The 20617-nt window shown below is 43.7% G+C and overlaps 1 protein-coding gene across 1 annotated transcript; it reads left to right on the top strand.

The window, feature by feature from the left end:
* The first annotated feature begins 18188 nt into the window (after positions 1 to 18188).
* LOC139464746 (aggrecan core protein-like) lies at positions 18189 to 18713 on the top strand. Its single transcript, XM_071246256.1, has one exon. The coding sequence runs from the start codon at positions 18189 to 18191 to the stop codon at positions 18711 to 18713; it is 525 nt and encodes a 174-aa protein (XP_071102357.1).
* The last annotated feature ends 1904 nt before the right edge of the window (positions 18714 to 20617 follow it).

Genomic DNA, 20617 nt, shown 5'->3' with positions numbered 1-20617 from the left:
GCTAATTTGAAGATGTCTTCCAAATTTGCCAACAAATTATAAAAACTGATACGAGTGGGTGTCCAGCTCGCTCTGCCAACACCCAGTTTGCAACACTCGATTTACCTACAGGGGAAAACGCCGAAACATCCAATCGATAATGAAACAGAACTAATTTTGATATGTCGTTTTAAATCTATTCAGGATGTTTGGCCTGTCTTGTCAACTATCGCATTTCCTCTATAAGATGCCCGTTATCCGATACACGCTCTGTCCAACAAAAAAACGTTGGTGATTACAAATAACCGTTTCCTGCGAATACAACCTTGTTTGACTGTAGGATTTGGGATTCTGGTAGTGAGTTGCCACTGTTCTAGCATTGTACAGAATATACGTCGGGTCAATGTCTTGCAAGAAATTGATAGACATCCGGGTGTCTAATGGAGGAAATCCGTCAACTTGCTCATCTCATCGTAAAATCACGGCGGCCGGTAAGTAATTGAGACTGGATCTGACAATCCAGTGAGGACGTGACTAATTCTTTCCTGGAACCGTTTTTATATTCTCAGATACATATGGTATTTCATAAAAAAAACCGTGATAAAAAAACATCTTGTATGCTGTAACCAACCGGATACTGGACTTATCCCGTCAAGATTCCGGTGAGTATTGGTCGTCAGCAACCCATGCTTGTCATAAGAGGCGACTAACGGAATCGGGTGGTCAGACTCGCTGACTTGGATGATGCATGTCATCGATCCCAATTGTGTAAATCGATATTCATGATGTGAGTCACTGGATTGTCTGGTCCAGATTCGATTATTTACAGACCGCCGTCATATAGCTGGACTATTGGTTAAAAAACAAACAACCAAGCATTAAATAGATTATGAAGTAGAAAACGAAAAAGCGTGTATTCGTGGAAAACTAAAATACGCCTTTAAGGTCTTTCCTTGACTATAATTCAACGCTGACGAGGAGCCAACGCGACAACCGTGTCAAAATGAAACGCGCGTTTGCACGTGCAGTTCGAGATGTCGTGGGTGCTAAACCTAATGCACGTGCTAAAACGAATCACTCTGAGATGTAAATAGTTCATGTTGATACACGGCTCGAACAATGGAATGACGTCACATGAATTAGTATCATCTTATCATTTATAAAGAACCAGGCTGCCATCGGCGCGAAAAGCCGTGAGAGGGAATTCGACCAGAGCACGCCACGGAAAGCTCGTGCACTACGTGCTATAGTGACGACCTCCTGGTTGGAACAGTCAAGTGACAACAGATGACAAAATCTGCTTGTTGGAATTGTGGAATTCTCTTATACGACTGTTGTATTAGAAGTACGTCTTCCAAATGCAGTGAGGGCGGCCGGGTAGCCTAGTGGTTAAAGCGTTCGCTCGTCACGCCGAAGACCCGGGTTCGATTCCCGACATGGGTACAATGTGTGAAGCCCATTTCTGGTGTCCCCCGCCGTGACATTGCTGGAATATTGCTGAAAGCGGCGTAAAGCCATACTCACTCACTCACTCCAAATGCAGTGAGTGAGTGAGTGAGTATTGTTTTCACACATTGTACCCATGTCGGCAGAAACATTGTTTACAAGGTGCATGCGTGTGCTGTGTGCGGACGTCTAAGTTGACGTTTGATATGCATCTGTGTTTTCCTCTCGTCAAATCGAAGACCCGTGTTCGATTCTCGACATGGGTACAATGTGTGAAGCCCGCAATGCTGGAATATTGCTATAAACGGCGTAAACCACTCTCACCCACTCACTCACAAACTGGAAAACCTCAAATCCACTCACTCACTCACTGACACACACGGCTAGGGTGAAGTGGAAAACAACAACATCCTCGCACGCCGCTTTTAACAGTATTCCAGTTATATCACGGCGTGTCAGCTTAATGTGGGAGGAAAGCCCGAAGTGATGCAGGTCTCAGACGTTTACAACTTTGGTGAAACCCACGAGCACGGATATGGAGCTGACAAACTTAGAAACATAATCGGGGCGGACAGAGATTCGAACTGACAACCATATGTTTCTAGCGTGCCCAAGGGATGCAACACTACACAGCGAATCGCAGCGCCTCAGACGACCGCCTCAGACGAATTCAGAAGCTCAAAACTGAAAAAGATTTCGTATGGAAACGGGAAGAGCACCGGCTTCTGTATAAATTCTGAAACAAATGAATTTTGCTATTTCTAACTCAAAATTGGACTATTTGCAAGATCTACTTTGCGCGGAGGCTTCGCGCATTGAGCGTAGGAATAAGCTGATTAAGCTTGCCGACTCATAAGATGGAGGTTGGGAGACTGTTCGCCAATATGACTGTAATGATCTTGCTGATGATTCTGGCTATGATCGGCGTATTTCCAGAGCGGAATCCAGGGCTATCAAGAAAATGGACAAAAAGAAATCAAAATCGTCAAGGTATGCCCCATATAAGTTTTCCAGACCGACAGCGACTGTCACGCAGACTACAGTTGGGGCGGGACTTATCCAGCGGGACCATCTCAAGGACGTCTTTTTCGCCCGAGACTTAGCACGTGTTTTGCGTGCGGAGAACTCAGCCACTGGAGACGAGACTGTCCATATGTCAACTCTAACACAGTCACGCCGACACGTCGACCGGATGCAAGAATACAGTCACAGAGTAAACAAGGTAAAGTTGAACTTACAAACGATTATTATGAATATGAGCGTGGATATGCTGAAATCTTACTGAGGGGTCGTATAGGACGCTGCATACAGTTTTGGCGTGACATTGGTTCTACTCAATTTGGGATTGATGTTATTGTAAGTGGATACAAGATACCATTTTACTCTACTCTGACATCTATGGAATTAAAAAGCATGTCGGTGTTGCGGCATTCTGACTTTGTTTGTGAAACTATTACAGATCTTGTGCGGAAAAATTTAGTGGAGGAATGTGAGGAGAGGTCTCGTGTTTTTAATCCGTTGTCGGTGTCTATTTCATCTTCTGGAAAGAAAAGATTAATTTTTTATTCGTCTGTGGTGAACAAACATATGTTTAAACTTTCAGTCAAATATGAAGACTGGAAAACCGCTCTTATGTATATCAAAGCTGGTGATTGGTTAGTTAAATACGATATATAATAAACCAAATTAAAAACTTCACAATCCTAAAATTTTAACATTTTGACCAGTTATCAGTGTTGGCCCATATTGTGTATTTAAACAGTAATGGACACGTATTGTCTTCAGATAACACCCGTTTTTGTGCAGGTGAATCGATCCAAATCATGTGCACAGCACTGTTGTGGCAAAAGTGTTTTTTCACGTGCAACTGGTCTCGTGGCCATAATACCGCACGTGTTTTCAGCCACACTTGTTAGCTGTCATTAACAAAAAAAGAAAAAGACAAGAAAACAAAAGGCTTTACGGCCATTTGTCACGCCACGCCTTTCAAATGTGCACCGTGAACGTGCCATCGGCATGTTGCAGACGGGAACGCGTCTACAGCAAACGGGTACCACCGCTGATCGCCCTCGGCCAGGTCGACCACGTGTGACGTCACATGCAGAGGATCGTCAGATTGTCTTACGTCACCTCCGTAACCGATTTGTGACAGCTACATCAACCATAAATGAACTGTTTAGGGGTAGACTGAGTGCGCAAACTGTTCGAAACCGTCTGAGAACTGCTCACCTTCAAGCACGACAGTAGTATAGAACGGGTTCGCAGAAGGTAGTTTTGGTTGATCCGGTTGATCCAGGCGGATGCGAAGGTGATTGGTTGATCCAAGTCACGTGATCGGATAGGATGACTCATGCATCAACAGCGCGTCACAGGTGAGGGGGAATGAAAGGTGTGTGTTTATAAGGCAGAAAAGAATTCATAAGAAAACAAAAGTAAAGGGTTATGAATAGAGCTATGTGTATAGCGTGCTGCCCTAAATAGACAAGCAGCCCAGTTTGAATTGAGCGCGCTTGACAACTCACGTTATATATTCAAATAACCCGCGCTCGCTAGAGCGTGCGACCTGGTTTGATGAATACAGGGAGTGTGTTGAAAGTACATCATACCGCAATAGAGACGGGTTATGTCAACACGATATACGCCGGGTAATGTAGGGAAAAAAATGTACGTCGAGCTGGATCAAATTCATCTTGTACGGTCTACACGTTGTACACCACGAACGTTAGACAACCTGTATGGAAAAAAATATAGACAAAATAGATAAGACTACGCAATCAGCAAGCTAGCAGTGTCGTTTAATTACATTTAGCGCGCAAGAACGAGCTAATGTATAGCAGAGAGACTAAGCGACCGACCATCCATAACAATGTCGACATACCCCGGCCGTACAATTAATGTTAACATACCAACCTCGCCTAAAGCTTCCCATTCATAAATTGTGTGACCAGTGTCCCGTATTTATGATATGTTAGGGAACCTGGTTGTACATTTGTTATTTTAAAAGGGAGTTAGTTCAGAGAGGATATATATATGGGTATTCCCCTCATTAAACCTTTCTTTCGTTGGTGTCTATTAAACGTATCCGGTATTTAATACATTTGAATGATGTAGGAAAGTATGTGCGTGTAGATGTTGTACCTATATCCGAACACGAATGTATGACACCTTTCAATAGATCAATTACGGTTCTAACCACGACACGCAACATGACTATGAGCGTGGTTAGCAGTTCATATTTATAAACACATCGTAAATGGCAGATTTCTGATGAATGAACTCGCCCGCACACATGTCTATAGGGTTATGTTCGCCAGAACTGTAAACAGTGACACATTGATAACAGGAAGGGTGCGTGGAATGCACTCGTCCTTGTAAGGGTAAAATACGCGTTTAAACTCACCATTTAAACGATGACATTACTTTTTAGATGTATTGGTATCAGTGAGTGAGTGAATTTAGTTTTACGCCACACACGGCATTATTCCAGCTCTAGGACGGTGATCTGTCAATAAACGAGCTTGGACCAGACAATCCAGTGATCAACAGCATGAGCAGCGATCTGTGCAACTAGGAACCGATGGCACGTGTAATCCGAGTCGGCGAGACTGACCAATGGATCCCCGCCGTCAGTCGCCGATAAGCATGGGTTACTGAAGGTCGATTCTATAACCCGGGACCTGCACGGGTGTAGTATGACGAAGACTTTATACTAATATGATCACTTTTTTAACATACTCACAAGTGTGCTGTGAAGAAAAGAGTGTCTTCCAAGATTCCCTGCACGTGTAAGACATTATAAACTCTACAGCAGTGTAGCCCGACAAACAGTTTTACTCTCGCCAGCAAACGGATTGGACGTGAACAACATGAAGAAAGCATCAGAGATTAGACTTGACCCTAGAGATATATTTAGGAAGACTACGTTGAGAAAATCACAACAGAGAAAGAAACCACAAGCAGCCAAGAAGTCGACGCTGAAGACAAAGAAGAGACAGGTAACACCTAAAATGAAAACGATGACAACCAAACAGGGATCGAAGACAACACCCCAACCCGTGAAAATACAACATGTGTCGGAGGTGAAGGCTGTGGTGGAACGGGCACTTGCTGCCTTGAAGCGTCAACAGAGTCAAGGGTATAAAAGAAAGCTCCATACCCTCTAATCGCACACCGTATTGGATCGCCATGGGGGTTGCCACCTGTCCGGACTGTGAAAAAATGTTTTCAAGGAGAGATGTCATGTTACGACACAGGAGAAATAAACATAGCATACCGCCGCCGCCGTTACAAGCCCACCCGCCGCCGCAAGTCCACTCGCCATTACAAGCCCACCCGCTAACGCCGCCGCAAGTCCACTCACCGCCGCCGCTGCGTCAAGCCAACCCGCCGTTACAAGCACATCCGCCGCCGCCGCCATCGCAAGTCCACTCGTGGCTGCCTCATTTACCATGTATATCTGATCTTCGAGAACAATTCAAGTTCCTGATTCCCTCAAACGCCCTCGTTGTGGGACCCAGTGGTTGTGGAAAGTCTGTGTTTACCTCTCATGTACTCCGGCATGGCCTGATTCAACCCAAACCTACCCGCATCGTTTGGTGTTATACTCAATGGCAGCCATTATATCAGGACCTCGGTGAGCAGCTGCCTCAGCTGACCTTTGTAAAAGGAATTCCCTACGATATCTTGGACGAGGATTACTTTGATGCTCGTCAACAGAACGTGTTGGTCCTGGATGATTTCCTGGCCGAAGCAAAGCACGACAAGCGTATTTCGCGGCTGTTTACTCAAACCTCACATCACAAGAATGTATTGATCTTTCTCTTGATACAAAATCTGTTTCCGAGAGGTAAGGAATCGAGAGACATTGCTTTGAACGCGCATTATGTCACCCTGTTTCATTCCCCCATAGATAAACAGCAAATCAAAATCTTCGCTCGTAGAATTTTCCCCGAACATATGGATCACTTTATGGCTATGTATGAAAAGGTTGATGAAACACCCTATGGACAACTCACCATCGATCTAAAACCTACCACCAAAGATAAGGATCGACTGCATGTTAACCTTATAAATGAGGAAAACAGGAGAACAACAGCACAGTCTGAACCTGATCTGCGTAGGGAGAAGTTGACTACAACAGAATCTCTGGATAGTCCTCTGACACAAGAAGAGAGATTGCCCCAACATCAGCTCACTCCAATTGAAACCGATTCAGACACGAGTAGTGAGACATCATTGACTATGGCCACGGCTTGCGCAGATTGCGGGGTGCTGATAGATAACATGCACGATCTACAGCGACATATCAAACACTGGTGTCCGGCCAATAGCCTTCAACCTAAGAGAAAGCGTGCCAGACTCGAGAGTGATGACGATGACAGTGACTTTGACGACCTAGCCTCTTCCCAGAAAGGCAGTGGTCTTGCCGTCAAACCTCCACGCGGGAAGTCAACATTCACTAATATGGAAGCCGAGGAGTGGCAAAATGTAGGCTTACAACGCATCTGGAAGCAGGTGTACGATACGTTTCATGACAAGATGAAACTGCAGAAAAAACAGTACAAGCGACAGGGACGAACGCAAGAATGGATTGAGAGAAGATTGAAACTGAGGTGGGAGGATCTAGTGCGTAGTACTCTCAACTATGCTATGGAATATACCACGTACTTTAAAGAGGCACCTCTGTTTCAAAACATGCTATACAACCTGGGAGACATGAATCCTTCCTCGGAACAATCCGTTCTCAAAAATAAAATCAAACTCCTCCTAAAACCCAAGATGAAAGAGATCCTGCCTTTGATGGATATGCCGGAAATAGAAAGTGAGACTGAATCTGATAGCGTTGCAGAGGATAACGACGGTGATGACGAGGAGGAGGATGACGATCGTGAGCAGAACGATTAGGCATAAATACCCATCACTACTGTATCAGTCTAACAGTCTGAAGAGAATGCCGAGTCAACGCCACGCGTCTAGTTTGATTCATATTTTGAAAACACCTCGTAAACTGAGGCGTTTGAACGATAAGAAACGCCGAATTTCCCTCTACGTGAGAGGAATTGTGAAACTGGGACCCCCTGGACGGAAATCGTTACAAGCAATGGATAAAGCATAGACTATAGACAACCATTCAACCTTAAAACATTCAACAGTGCGAAATGTGTTTCAAAACATGGACTGGCTGTTTAAACAATAGGGCCTTCAGCAGCAGCAGCATGTGTATATGAGTGACTAAATAATGTTCCAGAGTGAATACTATTGTCCATTCGTATATCACAGCTTTGTATGGAACCAATTGACTCGAATCAATAAATGATACGAATGAATTGGTTTGGTTTTTCTCAGTTTTTTTGCATATTAGTATATAGTCTTCGTCATACTACACCCGTGAAGGTCCCGGGTTATAGAATCGACCTTCAGTAACCCATGCTTACTGACGGGGATCGGTTGGTCAGTCTCGCCGACTCGGATGACACGTGCCATCGGTTCCTAGTTGCACAGATCGCTGCTCATGCTGTTGATCACTGGATTGTCTGGTCCAAGCTCGTTTATTGACAGATCACCGTCCTAGAGCTGGAATAATGCCGTGTGTGGCGTAAAACTAAATTCACTCACTCACTGATACCAATACATCTAAAAAGTAATGTCATCGTTTAAATGGTGAGTTTAAACGCGTATTTTACCCTTACAAGGACGAGTGCATTCCACGCACCCTTCCTGTTATCAATGTGTCACTGTTTACAGTTCTGGCGAACATAACCCTATAGACATGTGTGCGGGCGAGTTCATTCATCAGAAATCTGCCATTTACGATGTGTTTATAAATATGAACTGCTAACCACGCTCATAGTCATGTTGCGTGTCGTGGTTAGAACCGTAATTGATCTATTGAAAGGTGTCATACATTCGTGTTCGGATATAGGTACAACATCTACACGCACATACTTTCCTACATCATTCAAATGTATTAAATACCGGATACGTTTAATAGACACCAACGAAAGAAAGGTTTAATGAGGGGAATACCCATATATATATCCTCTCTGAACTAACTCCCTTTTAAAATAACAAATGTACAACCAGGTTCCCTAACATATCATAAATACGGGACACTGGTCACACAATTTATGAATGGGAAGCTTTAGGCGAGGTTGGTATGTTAACATTAATTGTACGGCCGGGGGTATGTTGACATTGTTATGGGCGGTCGGTCGCTTAGTCTCTCTGCTATACATTAGCTCGTTCTTGCGCGCTAAATGTAATTAAACGACACTGCTAGCTTGCTGATTGCGTAGTCTTATCTATTTTGTCTATATTTTTTTCCATACAGGTTGTCTAACGTTCGTGGTGTACAACGTGTAGACCGTACAAGATGAATTTGATCCAGCTCGACGTACATTTTTTTCCCTACATTACCCGGCGTATATCGTGTTGACATAACCCGTCTCTATTGCGGTATGATGTACTTTCAACACACTCCCTGTATTCATCAAACCAGGTCGCACGCTCTAGCGAGCGCGGGTTATTTGAATATATAACGTGAGTTGTCAAGCGCGCTCAATTCAAACTGGGCTGCTTGTCTATTTAGGGCAGCACGCTATACACATAGCTCTATTCATAACCCTTTACTTTTGTTTTCTTATGAATTCTTTTCTGCCTTATAAACACACACCTTTCATTCCCCCTCACCTGTGACACGCTGTTGATGCATGAGTCATCCTATCCGATCACGTGACTTGGATCAACCAATCACCTTCGCATCCGCCTGGATCAACCGGATCAACCAAAACTACCTTCTGCGGACCCGTTCTATACTACTCACGACGGCCATACTGCGGGCCGATTCTGACTCAATAACACAGACGTCAACGTCATTTGTGGGCACAGCGACACTTACGATGGACTCAGAGGAATTGGAATCAAGTCGTCTTCAGTGATGAATCCCGATTTAATCTTCGATTTGCTGATGGTAGGGCGAGGATGTGGAGACGCCGTCATGAACGTTACGCCCAGTGTTGTGTACAGGAAGTTGACAGATTTCGAGGCGGAAGTGTCACTGTGTGGGGTGCTTTCTGTGGCAATGCACGTTCCAGGCTTCTTGTCACCCGTGGCAACCTCAACGCTGCTGCTTACCGCGACCAGGTACTGGCACCAGAACTTCTGGCTTTTATGGCAGCACATGGACCCGGTTTGATCTTCCAACACGACAATGCCAGACCCCACACAGCAATTTTGACGAGGAATTTCCTTCAGAATGCGGGAGTCAACGTCATGGACTGGCCGTCAAGGTCTTCCGACCACAATCCCATCGAACACGTCTGGGATGCTCTTGGCAGAAGACTGCGCACTCTCCAGAACCAACCACAGAATTTGCAAGATCTTGGCACCATTTTGCAGCAACAATGGTGTCGTGTTCCCAATCATGTGTTCACAAGCATCACAAGGTCCATGCGGAGGCGTTGTGTGGCAGTTGTCAACGCACATGGTGGCCATACACTCTACTGAACTTGTGTGCCATCAGATTCTCGTGCTTTGGACTTATGATTTAAACTGTTGATGTTGTTACCGAATACCGTAGGTGCTTGGAACAAATTATGGTTACCACCGTTAATAAAAATCCTTCTTTGGACATTAATGATTAAAAATTACCTTTTCTGATACATTTGTCCGTTGTATATGATATATTGGATTACTTTTAAAAATGTGAAGTTTTTAATTTGACTCAGTATACATTCCGCGTACCATCATAATATTGATATGCATACTCCTCATACAACTTTTCTCGGCCTTTCATGGGTTTGGCCATGGGACAGGAGGTATTACAAGTTTGTGGTTTTACCATTTGGTTTGTCATCTGTGCCCTATGTCTTCAGGTCGGGGATAACCACCAATCGGCGTATAATAACCCAATCGACGTATTATACGTCAATTGGCGTGTATAACATACGCCGATCGACGTATGTGAAGAAATAAAATTCTATGGAGGCCCAGTGGCTGGTCATATTTGAAGAAATCCGAATTACAAAATGAAATGGAAAATCAAACCGTAAAACAAATAAAAATTGAGGAAAAATTGTCATGGCAACAGTGTATACGAATAACACATGTTGTCTACCATTGGTACATAAATGGAACGGGCCATCTGAGTTGTTAATAATCGCTCGGAAAGGTGTATTTAAAGCCATGTCTTGATAGTAATTGTGTCTGACTTCAACTAACTGGAGAGGAAATCATGGAATATCAGGAGGAGGCTAGTGGACAAGACCAAGATACCATGGAGGTGAGATGAGACGGTAAACTGCCAAGAAATAATGCATGAAACAGCACCTAATAATGGAAACATAAATACTCTTTTATGAACAAGACTTAGGAAGTATTGTCGAACCCTCACCCTTTCACATCCGGGCTTGGGACCGGCAAAGGCGGGTTTAAAGTTAAAACCACATCACACGACACAATGAACTATATCACAGTAGATTGGCACGAAAATACATCACAGATGACTCAGGGTATGCTAGTGTCACGGTCACTCCATATACACTGATGAATGAAATGTCACAGATGACTGGGGGTATGCAAGTGTCACTGTCACTCCATATACACTGAGGAATTAATATCACAGATGACTCATGGTATGCTAGTGTCACGGTCACTCCATATACACTGCGGAATGAATATCACAGATGACCCAGGGTATGCTAGTGTCACTGTCACTCCGTATACACTGAGGAATGAATATCACAGATGACTCAGGGTATGCTAGTGTCACTGTCACTCCATATGCACTGAGGAATGAATATCACAGATGACCCAGGGTATGCTAGTGTCACTGTCACTCCATATACACTGAGGAATGAATATCACAGATGACGCAGGGTATGCTAGTGTCACGGTCACTCCGTATACACTGAGGAATGAAATATCACAGATGGCGCATGAATCACGAAGGTACTTCATGTGAGTGGCGTGCAGGTCAAGCAGTTGAGGAACCTGTAAATATAGAAAATACATTTTAACAGATGGCGGAAACCTACCGATATAAAAAACGTCGACAAACACAGGCCAAAAAACCTACATTGGTGAACAATCATCAGAAGGGACCAATGCCCACAACATTTGTGACTGACGCAAAAAAGAAATCCAACACCCTCTGCTCCAGAAAGCGAACACTGATGAAGGTATGATGACATAATGTACAACATCTCATATGTAAAGGAAAGCACATCAATGTTAATGGCCATGTAAAAGCATACATTACCTGAAGTCTCAATCCATCACCTCCAGAAGGCCTGCCAGAATGTCGCTGGCATTACGTAGGAATGTGAGCAGTGCCAGTCCTGCCATGGCGGTGAAAGTCCTTACGCAGAGATGCTGCCACATCCTTCGATCCAAGGTCTTCAATCTGATTAATTTCAGCTGTCAACCAGTTCGGCATTTGTCCTCTTGGTGACATCTTGAGACTTCTCACGGTCCACTGCCAAAATGAACACCCGAGGTAGCTTCACCACGCATCCCAGTTTCTGGCCTGACAAAATGGCATCAACATACAAAGATTTATTGTTAGTACACCTTCCTGAGAACATACGTAGTTCCGAGTCCAGGGGCTGTCCTGAGAGGGACGTGTGCGGAACATCACTTGAAGGCTTGGCAAGATAGCCAGACTTTCGCACACGATGTCGCCAGTGACGGATCTCGTCATATACATCACCGCTGTCGTCTGGGGCACCTCCAGACTTCTTAGACAGATGTACTCGGAACTGTTAATAAATTATTGATGTCATGCTGATGTTTGAAAGTAAATGTATCATTTATCAGTACAAATTTAAATGTTTCAGGTGGATGAATTAGTGAGCTAGACACTTTCGGAGGCTTATCTTCATTGTCACGCCATCAAAACAAAACTGGTGGTATGAATCACAGGAACTGAAATCTAAGTACGACAAATTGCTTGTAAGTAAAGCATTTCCATCAATAAACAACAGAACATATATAAACATTTCCGTCTACGTAAATAAACAGTCATTGTTACATATTACATATGATATGCATATTTTTATTTTCAGATTAAACAACATGGCCCCATGGAAACCCAAGGGATGCTGGAAACAGCACAAACAACAAGTGATGGTGTTGTTACCGTCCCCTTCCCTTCGCCCACTTACAGGAAAAGAACGACATCTGTTGACGTACAACCCCAAGTATCAATGTTTCGACAATCTAGTTCTAATAAATGTGCCATTTGCCATATTGAAAGAGATGGTGATGGCGACACAGAAAATGGACCTTGGGGAAAATGTGATGCCCAAAATTTTGATTATTGGGTGAATTTCCTCTGTCAAAGTTACCGAGTTTAAAAAAACCCACCTGAACATAATGAGAAAATTCCTTTCTACTGTGAAAATCACAGACATACAACAATGTAATAAAATTCCTATCAAACTGTTTTTATTGTTAACATTATTGCAATACATTTGCATAGCAGTATGGTTTACTCACGAAGGGCCATTATTCAGACGTGAATACAACTCTTGAAAAAACATTACAATGTCGACACAAACTGAAGCCCCCGGAAATACGGTGTTCATTATTCAATGCCAATTAAACAGCAGTAAGCTCCCCTTACATGGGGAACGGTGAACCTCACCATTGAAACTCCAAGCAGCTCTATAAGTATTGATCCTTCAACACCAATTATTCCCCCTTACGTGATATGTTAAAGATGCAAGTATATGAACATTTCTACTGTGCCTGTATAAATATATTTCTACTGTTTTCAGGACAGTATTTACATATTCAGACATACTTTGAAAACACATATTGCAGTGTGTGCACAAACTAAATACATGAACACAAATGAAAGGTGAGCGTAGTTTGGCATGATACATTGCAAACGTTTCAATTAATTAAATTTACAGTCAATTTTAACGCTGCCAAATATTTCATATTTTGAAACTTTTAGAGTTTTTCCTCTCCCTTGGATTGTGCGTTTTACTATTTTTTCAGTATGAATATAGGTTTTTCAAAAGTTGAATATTCTCGATTGAGTGTTAAAAAAAGGTTATTACCTGGCCTAAAGTGTCTATGTTGCGGCATATTCTCTGCCAGTGCTGTTCCGTAGGAAGTCCCGGAGGCATCCACATCTGTATCCGTCTGTTTTTTGCCTCTAAAACAAAATCTCCCCCTTCACCCCTGAAATCCTTCCCTGAAGCTGACAAAGAAATATGTGATTATATGAAGTCCTTTACCTCTGGTGGACTAGAGTACCTGACATGATGCTCCCGAACAGTGAGTGCTTGCTACTGTGTCATGTGTAGGCCATAGAAAAAATCTGAGAAACGTGCATAAGATTCCATGATCAATTTCTCGCTTCCTCTTCTCATGCCACAGCGGGATAGAAACAGTGCCGTGATATAGGTAAAGGTAACATCGGCCATGAAAAGGTAGTTCCTGTTCTTTGCACATGATAACCATGAATGTAAAAGAGCCACACTTGCCTGCCTACCATGTTGCTTACAGTCTCTGATGAAAGGAACGAGAAGTTCAGCTCCTGTCCCCAACAGACATATCTCCAGCATCTGCCAAGCCTTATGATGGTCCGTGGCATGTCGGCACGAGTCTTGGGCTTGAATTGTCCTGAAACCCAGCATGATGGCAAGACCTTTAAGGTTGGTGGATTGGTTTGTTGGTTTGTTGTTTAACGCCGCACTCAGCAGTAGTCCAGCTATAAGACGGCTGTCTATAAATAATCGAGTCTGGACCAGATAATCCAGTGATTAATATCATGAGCATCGAGCCACGCAATTGGGATCAATTACATGCGTAACCCAAGTCAGCCAGGCTGACCACCCGATCCCGTTAGTCACCTTTTACGACAAGCAAAGTCAGCAAGCATGGGTTGCTGAAGACCTATTCTTCCCCGGAATCTTCACGGGTCTGGGATTACATCCTACAATAATTTAAAACTTGCCTTTGCCATGTTGATTTCCATGTGTCCGGGTCCTGGGAGCAATAAGATGTTTCCGAACGTGGATTGTGGATTGGATTTTGACATGGTAGGTTATGGTCATCATCCAGATGCTTCTGTAATTCAGGCACGCCATGAATATCAGTGGCATTGCAGATGGAACATGCGTAATGATTGTCTATCACACGTGAAGCAAGGTTATAGGGTAGGCCATCACATCCAATCACACGTGATCTAAAATATTCCAAAATCCTGCGTAGCACAACCTCCATTGGCATATATGGTTCACCTACAACAAGATCTGGATGGAACAGTTCACCAGCCTCAACAATGTCATACTTGTTTGGTGTCCTATGTGATCTCACGATTCTGATCTTTGATGTAATGTCATCCCGACTCCCCGTATAATGAGTGTCATCCAAAGCTGGGGGTGGATCAGGCAGCACGGCACAGTCAAAAGTATCATTCACGCCATATGTAGATTGTTCAGCAAGGACTTTGTCCAACATTACAGTTAGTACTTTTGTACGATAATGACGAAAGACATCCATTGATGAAGATATAAGAGAGGGTAGTGTATTCTGCAGAGATATGACGTCATACGTCAACCAGCTGCAAGGACTGAGATGGGGTGTTGTCTGCAACGTAGTATCTGGTGGAGCAATGTCGTTACAACACTCACCATGGCTTTAGCGTCGTATCTCACTCGCCAATTCCTCGCCAGCACCTGATTGTTGTAAAAAAATGTTAGAATATCTCCTGTTGTGGGACACTTTACAGACATATCAGCTTGTTCATTGATCTACTTGAGTATGCTTTGGTAAGAGCCAGCTCAACTTCTTGGACGATAGATTGCAAGCCACTTTACTGCCTGTCACATAATACAGTAACAGGTTCATGGCAAACGATAACGGCAAATGACATTACTATTCCTTGCACCATATAAGTGTTTATAGGCACGTGCCAAATATGCATATTTTGTAGAAGAACTATCATCACTTACATTCGTCAGTGATTGTCACAGGGCGACAACAACAGGGTTCTCATGTGTCAACCATTCCTTGGCATCATACTTGCTGAGGTTATCTGGTTCCCTGTACTGGAATGACACAATATGGCTGTCATGGTACAATTGCTGCTGTTGAGTGTTACCAAGTGCGACAGCAATTTTTTGCGAATCGTCACTGGTGTAGACACCGTATTCAATGTAACGTGCAACATCGACAGCTGTGGGAGAGGTGTCATCGATGGATTTGCCAGATGGTTAACTTCAACATAGTTTGCACATTCAGTGCCCAAATGATTGTTTGCGGTTGACAGCCACCCATCTTTTCTCAAGACATTTATCACAGGTTGCCTGATTTTGCGCCAATTCAGTTTGTAAACTTTAAAGATTTTTCTCCGACGACATTGTCATGTTGTGTACACCCACATTCCATTCTGTCTTCAATATGGCGTAATATATATATATGTGTGTTTGCCGACTTCATTGCCAATTATGCATCACTTGGGGCTTTCCTCTCATATTAAGCTGACACGCCGCGATATAACTGGAATACTGTTAAAAGCGGCGTTAAACCCAACTCACTCATTCATCCTATTGTTCTTTCGCCGAACACCCCCACATATTAGTGTTAGACCATTCCAAAAGTCAAAACGCTGTACTGCGGTTATAGTTCATATTCATTGAGCAATCGGCAAACCTCGCCCCTTTCCGTAACCGCAAACTACTTTCAGCAAATACGGCCGAATGGAGTTCGCCCCGCAGGTATCGTAACCTCTGTGAACCAATTGATGTTTTTGAAGGCGTAATACTGTTTGAAGCGGTATAAAATATCCTGCATACACCAAAATTAAACCTCATGCCATGTCATGGCTGCCCGTTCTGCTGGCAATGAATGAGTTGAGTTTAAAGCCGCTTTTTACATTATTCCAGTTATATCACGGCGTGTCAGCTTAAGGTGGGAGGAAAGCCCAACTGATGCAGGTCCAGTCGTCTAAAGTGTCGCCTTTCGCTGTGCGGAGTTGCGTCCCATGGGCACTCCAGAAACCTATGATTGTGGGTTCGCATCCCTGTTCGCCCCGATTATGTTTCTAGGTTTGTCAGCACCATACCCGTGCTCGTGGGTTTCACCGAAGTGGTAAACGAATGAGACCTGCATCACTTCGAGCTTTCCTCACACATTAAGCTGACACGCCGCGATATGACTGGAATACTGTTAAAAGCTGCGTTAAACCCAACTCACTCACTCACACCATTCTTTAACACTGACTTACGACAGTCGTAGCGCTAAGATCGCTTTGTGGAACGGGTCCCAGGGCTTTTGGCTGTAGCTGAATGACAGTCACCAGAGAGACAGGCCTATGAGTGGCAGACCTCCTGTCACCATCACCCAGGAAAACGCTACATGCATCCTTCGTCTTAGGAATCATATTATCATGGTGAGGTCATCAGCTGCGACAGTCATCCTGTTAGTCGCTGGACAGTGTCCAGTGTCAATTGGAGTGCATCATATAAAATATCAAATAGATGTTGCGTTTGTTTTGTCAACACTGCTCCCATGATGCATGTTGCGTTACATTTGCATAGTCACAGCCTCTTTACTTTTGAGAGAGATAGAGGGAAACATTTAATAGTTTAGATAGGGCGTATTACCGAAATGCCCAATCTCTGGGGCCTTACATACCAACAATTCTATGGTAGATAAATAACAAAAAGAAGGTAGGGGTCGTCTCAAAAACTATATCGGACGCAAAGGGATATAAGCTTTGATACAGGGGTGATTAGGCGTGCAATGTACAAGCTTTATGAGCAGAATGTATCCCCGACATGAAGTAGAATTCGGGAGGAAATTTAAAACACAATTAATGTTTCCCGGACTACATTAATTATTGCTTTCAACGAGATGGGATTTCGACACACTGACAGAGCAGCTTTCAGGGGAAAATATTCCATCCTGTCAATGAGGTCACATATCTCCGCACCATTCATGACTATTGCAGTCAGGGCGTCCAGTCCATTTACCTAATTGAAACCTGGGTGACTTCATGTCGCTACCGTCAGAGGGACGACAAGCACCCATGATGCCATCAGAGGGACGACAAGCACCCATGATGCCATCAGAGGGACGACAAGCACCCATGATGCCATCAGAGGGACGACAAGCACCCATGATGCCATCAGAGGGACAAGCACCCATGATGCCATCAGAGGGACGACAAGCACCCATGATGCCATCAGAAGGACGACAAGCAGCCATGATGCCATCAAAGGGACGACAAGCACCCATGATGCCATCAGAGGGACAAGCACCCATGATGCCTTCATAGGGACGACAAGCAGCCATGATGCCTTCAGAGGGACGACAAGCAGCCATGATGCCATCAGAGGGACGACAAGCACCCATGATGCCATCAGAGGAACGACAAGCACCCATGATGCCATCAAAGGGACGACAAGCACCCATGGTGCCATCAAAGGGACGACAAGCAGCCATGATGCCATCAGAGGGACGACAAGCACCCATGGTGCCATCAGAGGAAGGACAAGCACCCATGATGCCATCAAAGGGACGACAAGCACCCATGGTGCCATCAAAGGGACGACCAGCACCCATGGTGCCATCAAAGGGACAACAAGCACCCATGATGCCATCAGAGGAACGACAAGCACCCATGATGCCTTCAGAGGGACGACAAGCACCCATGATGCCTTCAGAGGAACGACAAGCACCCATGATGCCATCAAAGGGACGACAAGCAGCCATGGTGCCTTCAGAGGGACGACAAGACAGCCATGATGCCATCAGAGGGACGACAAGCACCCATGGTGTCATCAGAGGAACGACAAGCACCCATGATGCCATCAGAGGAACGACAAGCACCCATGATGCCTTCAGAGGGACGACAAGCACCCATGATGCCTTCAGAGGAACGACAAGCACCCATGATGCCATCAAAGGGACGACAAGCAGCCATGGTGCCTTCAGAGGGACGACAAGACAGCCATGATGCCATCAGAGGGACGACAAGCACCCATGGTGCCATCAGAGGAAGGACAAGCACCCATGATGCCATCAAAGGGACGACAAGCACCCATGGTGCCATCAAAGGGACGACCAGCACCCATGGTGCCATCAGAGGGACGACAAGCACCCATGGTGCCATCAAAGGGACGACCAGCACCCATGGTGACATCAAAGGGACAACAAGCACCCATGATGCCATCAGAGGAACGACAAGCACCCATGATGCCTTCAGAGGGACGACAAGCACCCATGATGCCTTCAGAGGGACGACAAGCACCCATGACGCCATCAGGTAAAGGTAATCGTGTCCTTGTTTTCCACACCGGAGCCCATGATCTGGGGCTTATTGATGGATGTGAGCTAGTTTTCAATGCGAAAAGAAAACTGGTGATTATCATAAGGAAAATGCTATAAAAACATCCCTAAAACATTTTACAAAACGTCCCGAAATGTTGAAAAAAATGTTTTCTTTACGTGATTTTGTATGGTTCTGGAACCATCAGAAACTTTCAGAAACATTTTCTTTGAACATTTGATTATAACGTTTCTAAAATGTTTCTGTAAAATATTCCAGAAATGCTTTTGAAAACATTTTATTCACATGAATTTGTATGTTTCCGGAAACGTTTAAGGAACGTTTTCCGTGAACATTTGGTTATAACGTTTCTAAAATGTTTTGAAAACGAACCAGGGTGTTGGAAAAGCTCAGTGTTTTGCTGCCAGTGTTCAAAACGCACAACACCCACTCACTGTTAACAAGATACAAATGATTAGGACAAATAGTTAGGGACTGCACTGTATCTAGTGTAGATACATCCAACTAAGGATACAATATTCCATTTAAGATAACGTTTTATCGGTATTCTAACAATAACATATTTGTAAGTATTTGGTGGAAACATATTTTGATATAAGTTCAGAGACAGATACATTCTTGTGTTAACTATAATAGTATTACAGTATCATGCATCACGTTGAATAGAAAAAGTGGTACACAAGGAACACCCCAACCCAATTAACGGTCTGTGGCTGAGTGCAGATACAAATCCACTTCTTAGCATTAATTTAAAGCCACAAAACCTTCAAAAGATACTTGATCTAGTAGCTCATGGTATTTAGTTTGCATCATTCACAGCCCCTGGTGTATTTGGTGTATTTCTCAAAATACCTAACATTTCCGTGTGTATCTCCTGGAATGCTGTTGTCTCCTTTGGCCCCTGGCTGCAGCGGAAGCAACAATGTTCCACATTATAACAACGTTATAACGTGAACTATATTCAATAAGCATTATATTGTTAATCAAAGGATGAAATATATTATAAAGGTTCATAACATTATTTAATTCTGGAAACCCATTTGTACAGAAACGCTCCATGCTGTGGCCAGTCTCGGTCAAATATATTTCCTAAATTCAATATTGATGTTTCAAAGGGGGCATACTTAGGAAGAAAATATACTGTATTTGACGTAAATAAGCGCCCCGCTCTTATTAGCGATATTTGCTAATATATTGGCTAGTGAAGAATCCCAATTAGCACCCCTTCTGATTGATCAATGTACACAAGATGTGTATATAATACGTGCGTTATCCTTAATTATGGGCAATGCAATTCGGGAAAATATATCTGTGGTTTACGCACAGACTTTTCTTTTGTATCATTACAGGCTGTCCGCATAAACCACGAAATTTTCGATCTTTCAACTCTGTTTTTTTCACCCTGGGCGCTTATTACGTTGAATACGGTATGTATCGACAACTCAAAATCTAAACTCTGTCGCCCATGGACCTACCCTTACGCATACACGCTGACAAAGGCTATGAATACCAAAGCGCCCCCTTGCAAACGTCCTTTGAGAATGTGTGAAGGTCATCGTTGGTGAAATTAATTTAATTACGAGTTACCTGTCGTCGTATGATCACATTCTCTACTTTTGTCCTGTCACATCAATCTTTAACTGATGTGCGTGTGGGTGACAGGTGCAGTTGGCAAGACATAAAAAACAGTATTCAAATACCAAGTGGTGTGCATGTCCATGCGCAGCTACATTCATTTATATAGTGCGGCTAAAGAAAACAACCGAAATTTTAATGTGATATGCGAAGAAAAGAAATTTATTTACTTAATGAATTCAAACTTGTTACAAAGATTGCTTGCCACAAGGCTTTTTAAAATGCCATGATTATTAAATTATCTCTCTA

The sequence above is a fragment of the Haliotis cracherodii genome, unplaced genomic scaffold (assembly GCF_022045235.1).
Source record: "Haliotis cracherodii isolate W230 unplaced genomic scaffold, xgHalCrac1.p SCAF_17, whole genome shotgun sequence".
NCBI classification, from domain to species: Eukaryota; Metazoa; Mollusca; class Gastropoda; order Lepetellida; family Haliotidae; genus Haliotis; species Haliotis cracherodii.
This window is presented reverse-complemented; position numbering and strand designations above follow the sequence as displayed.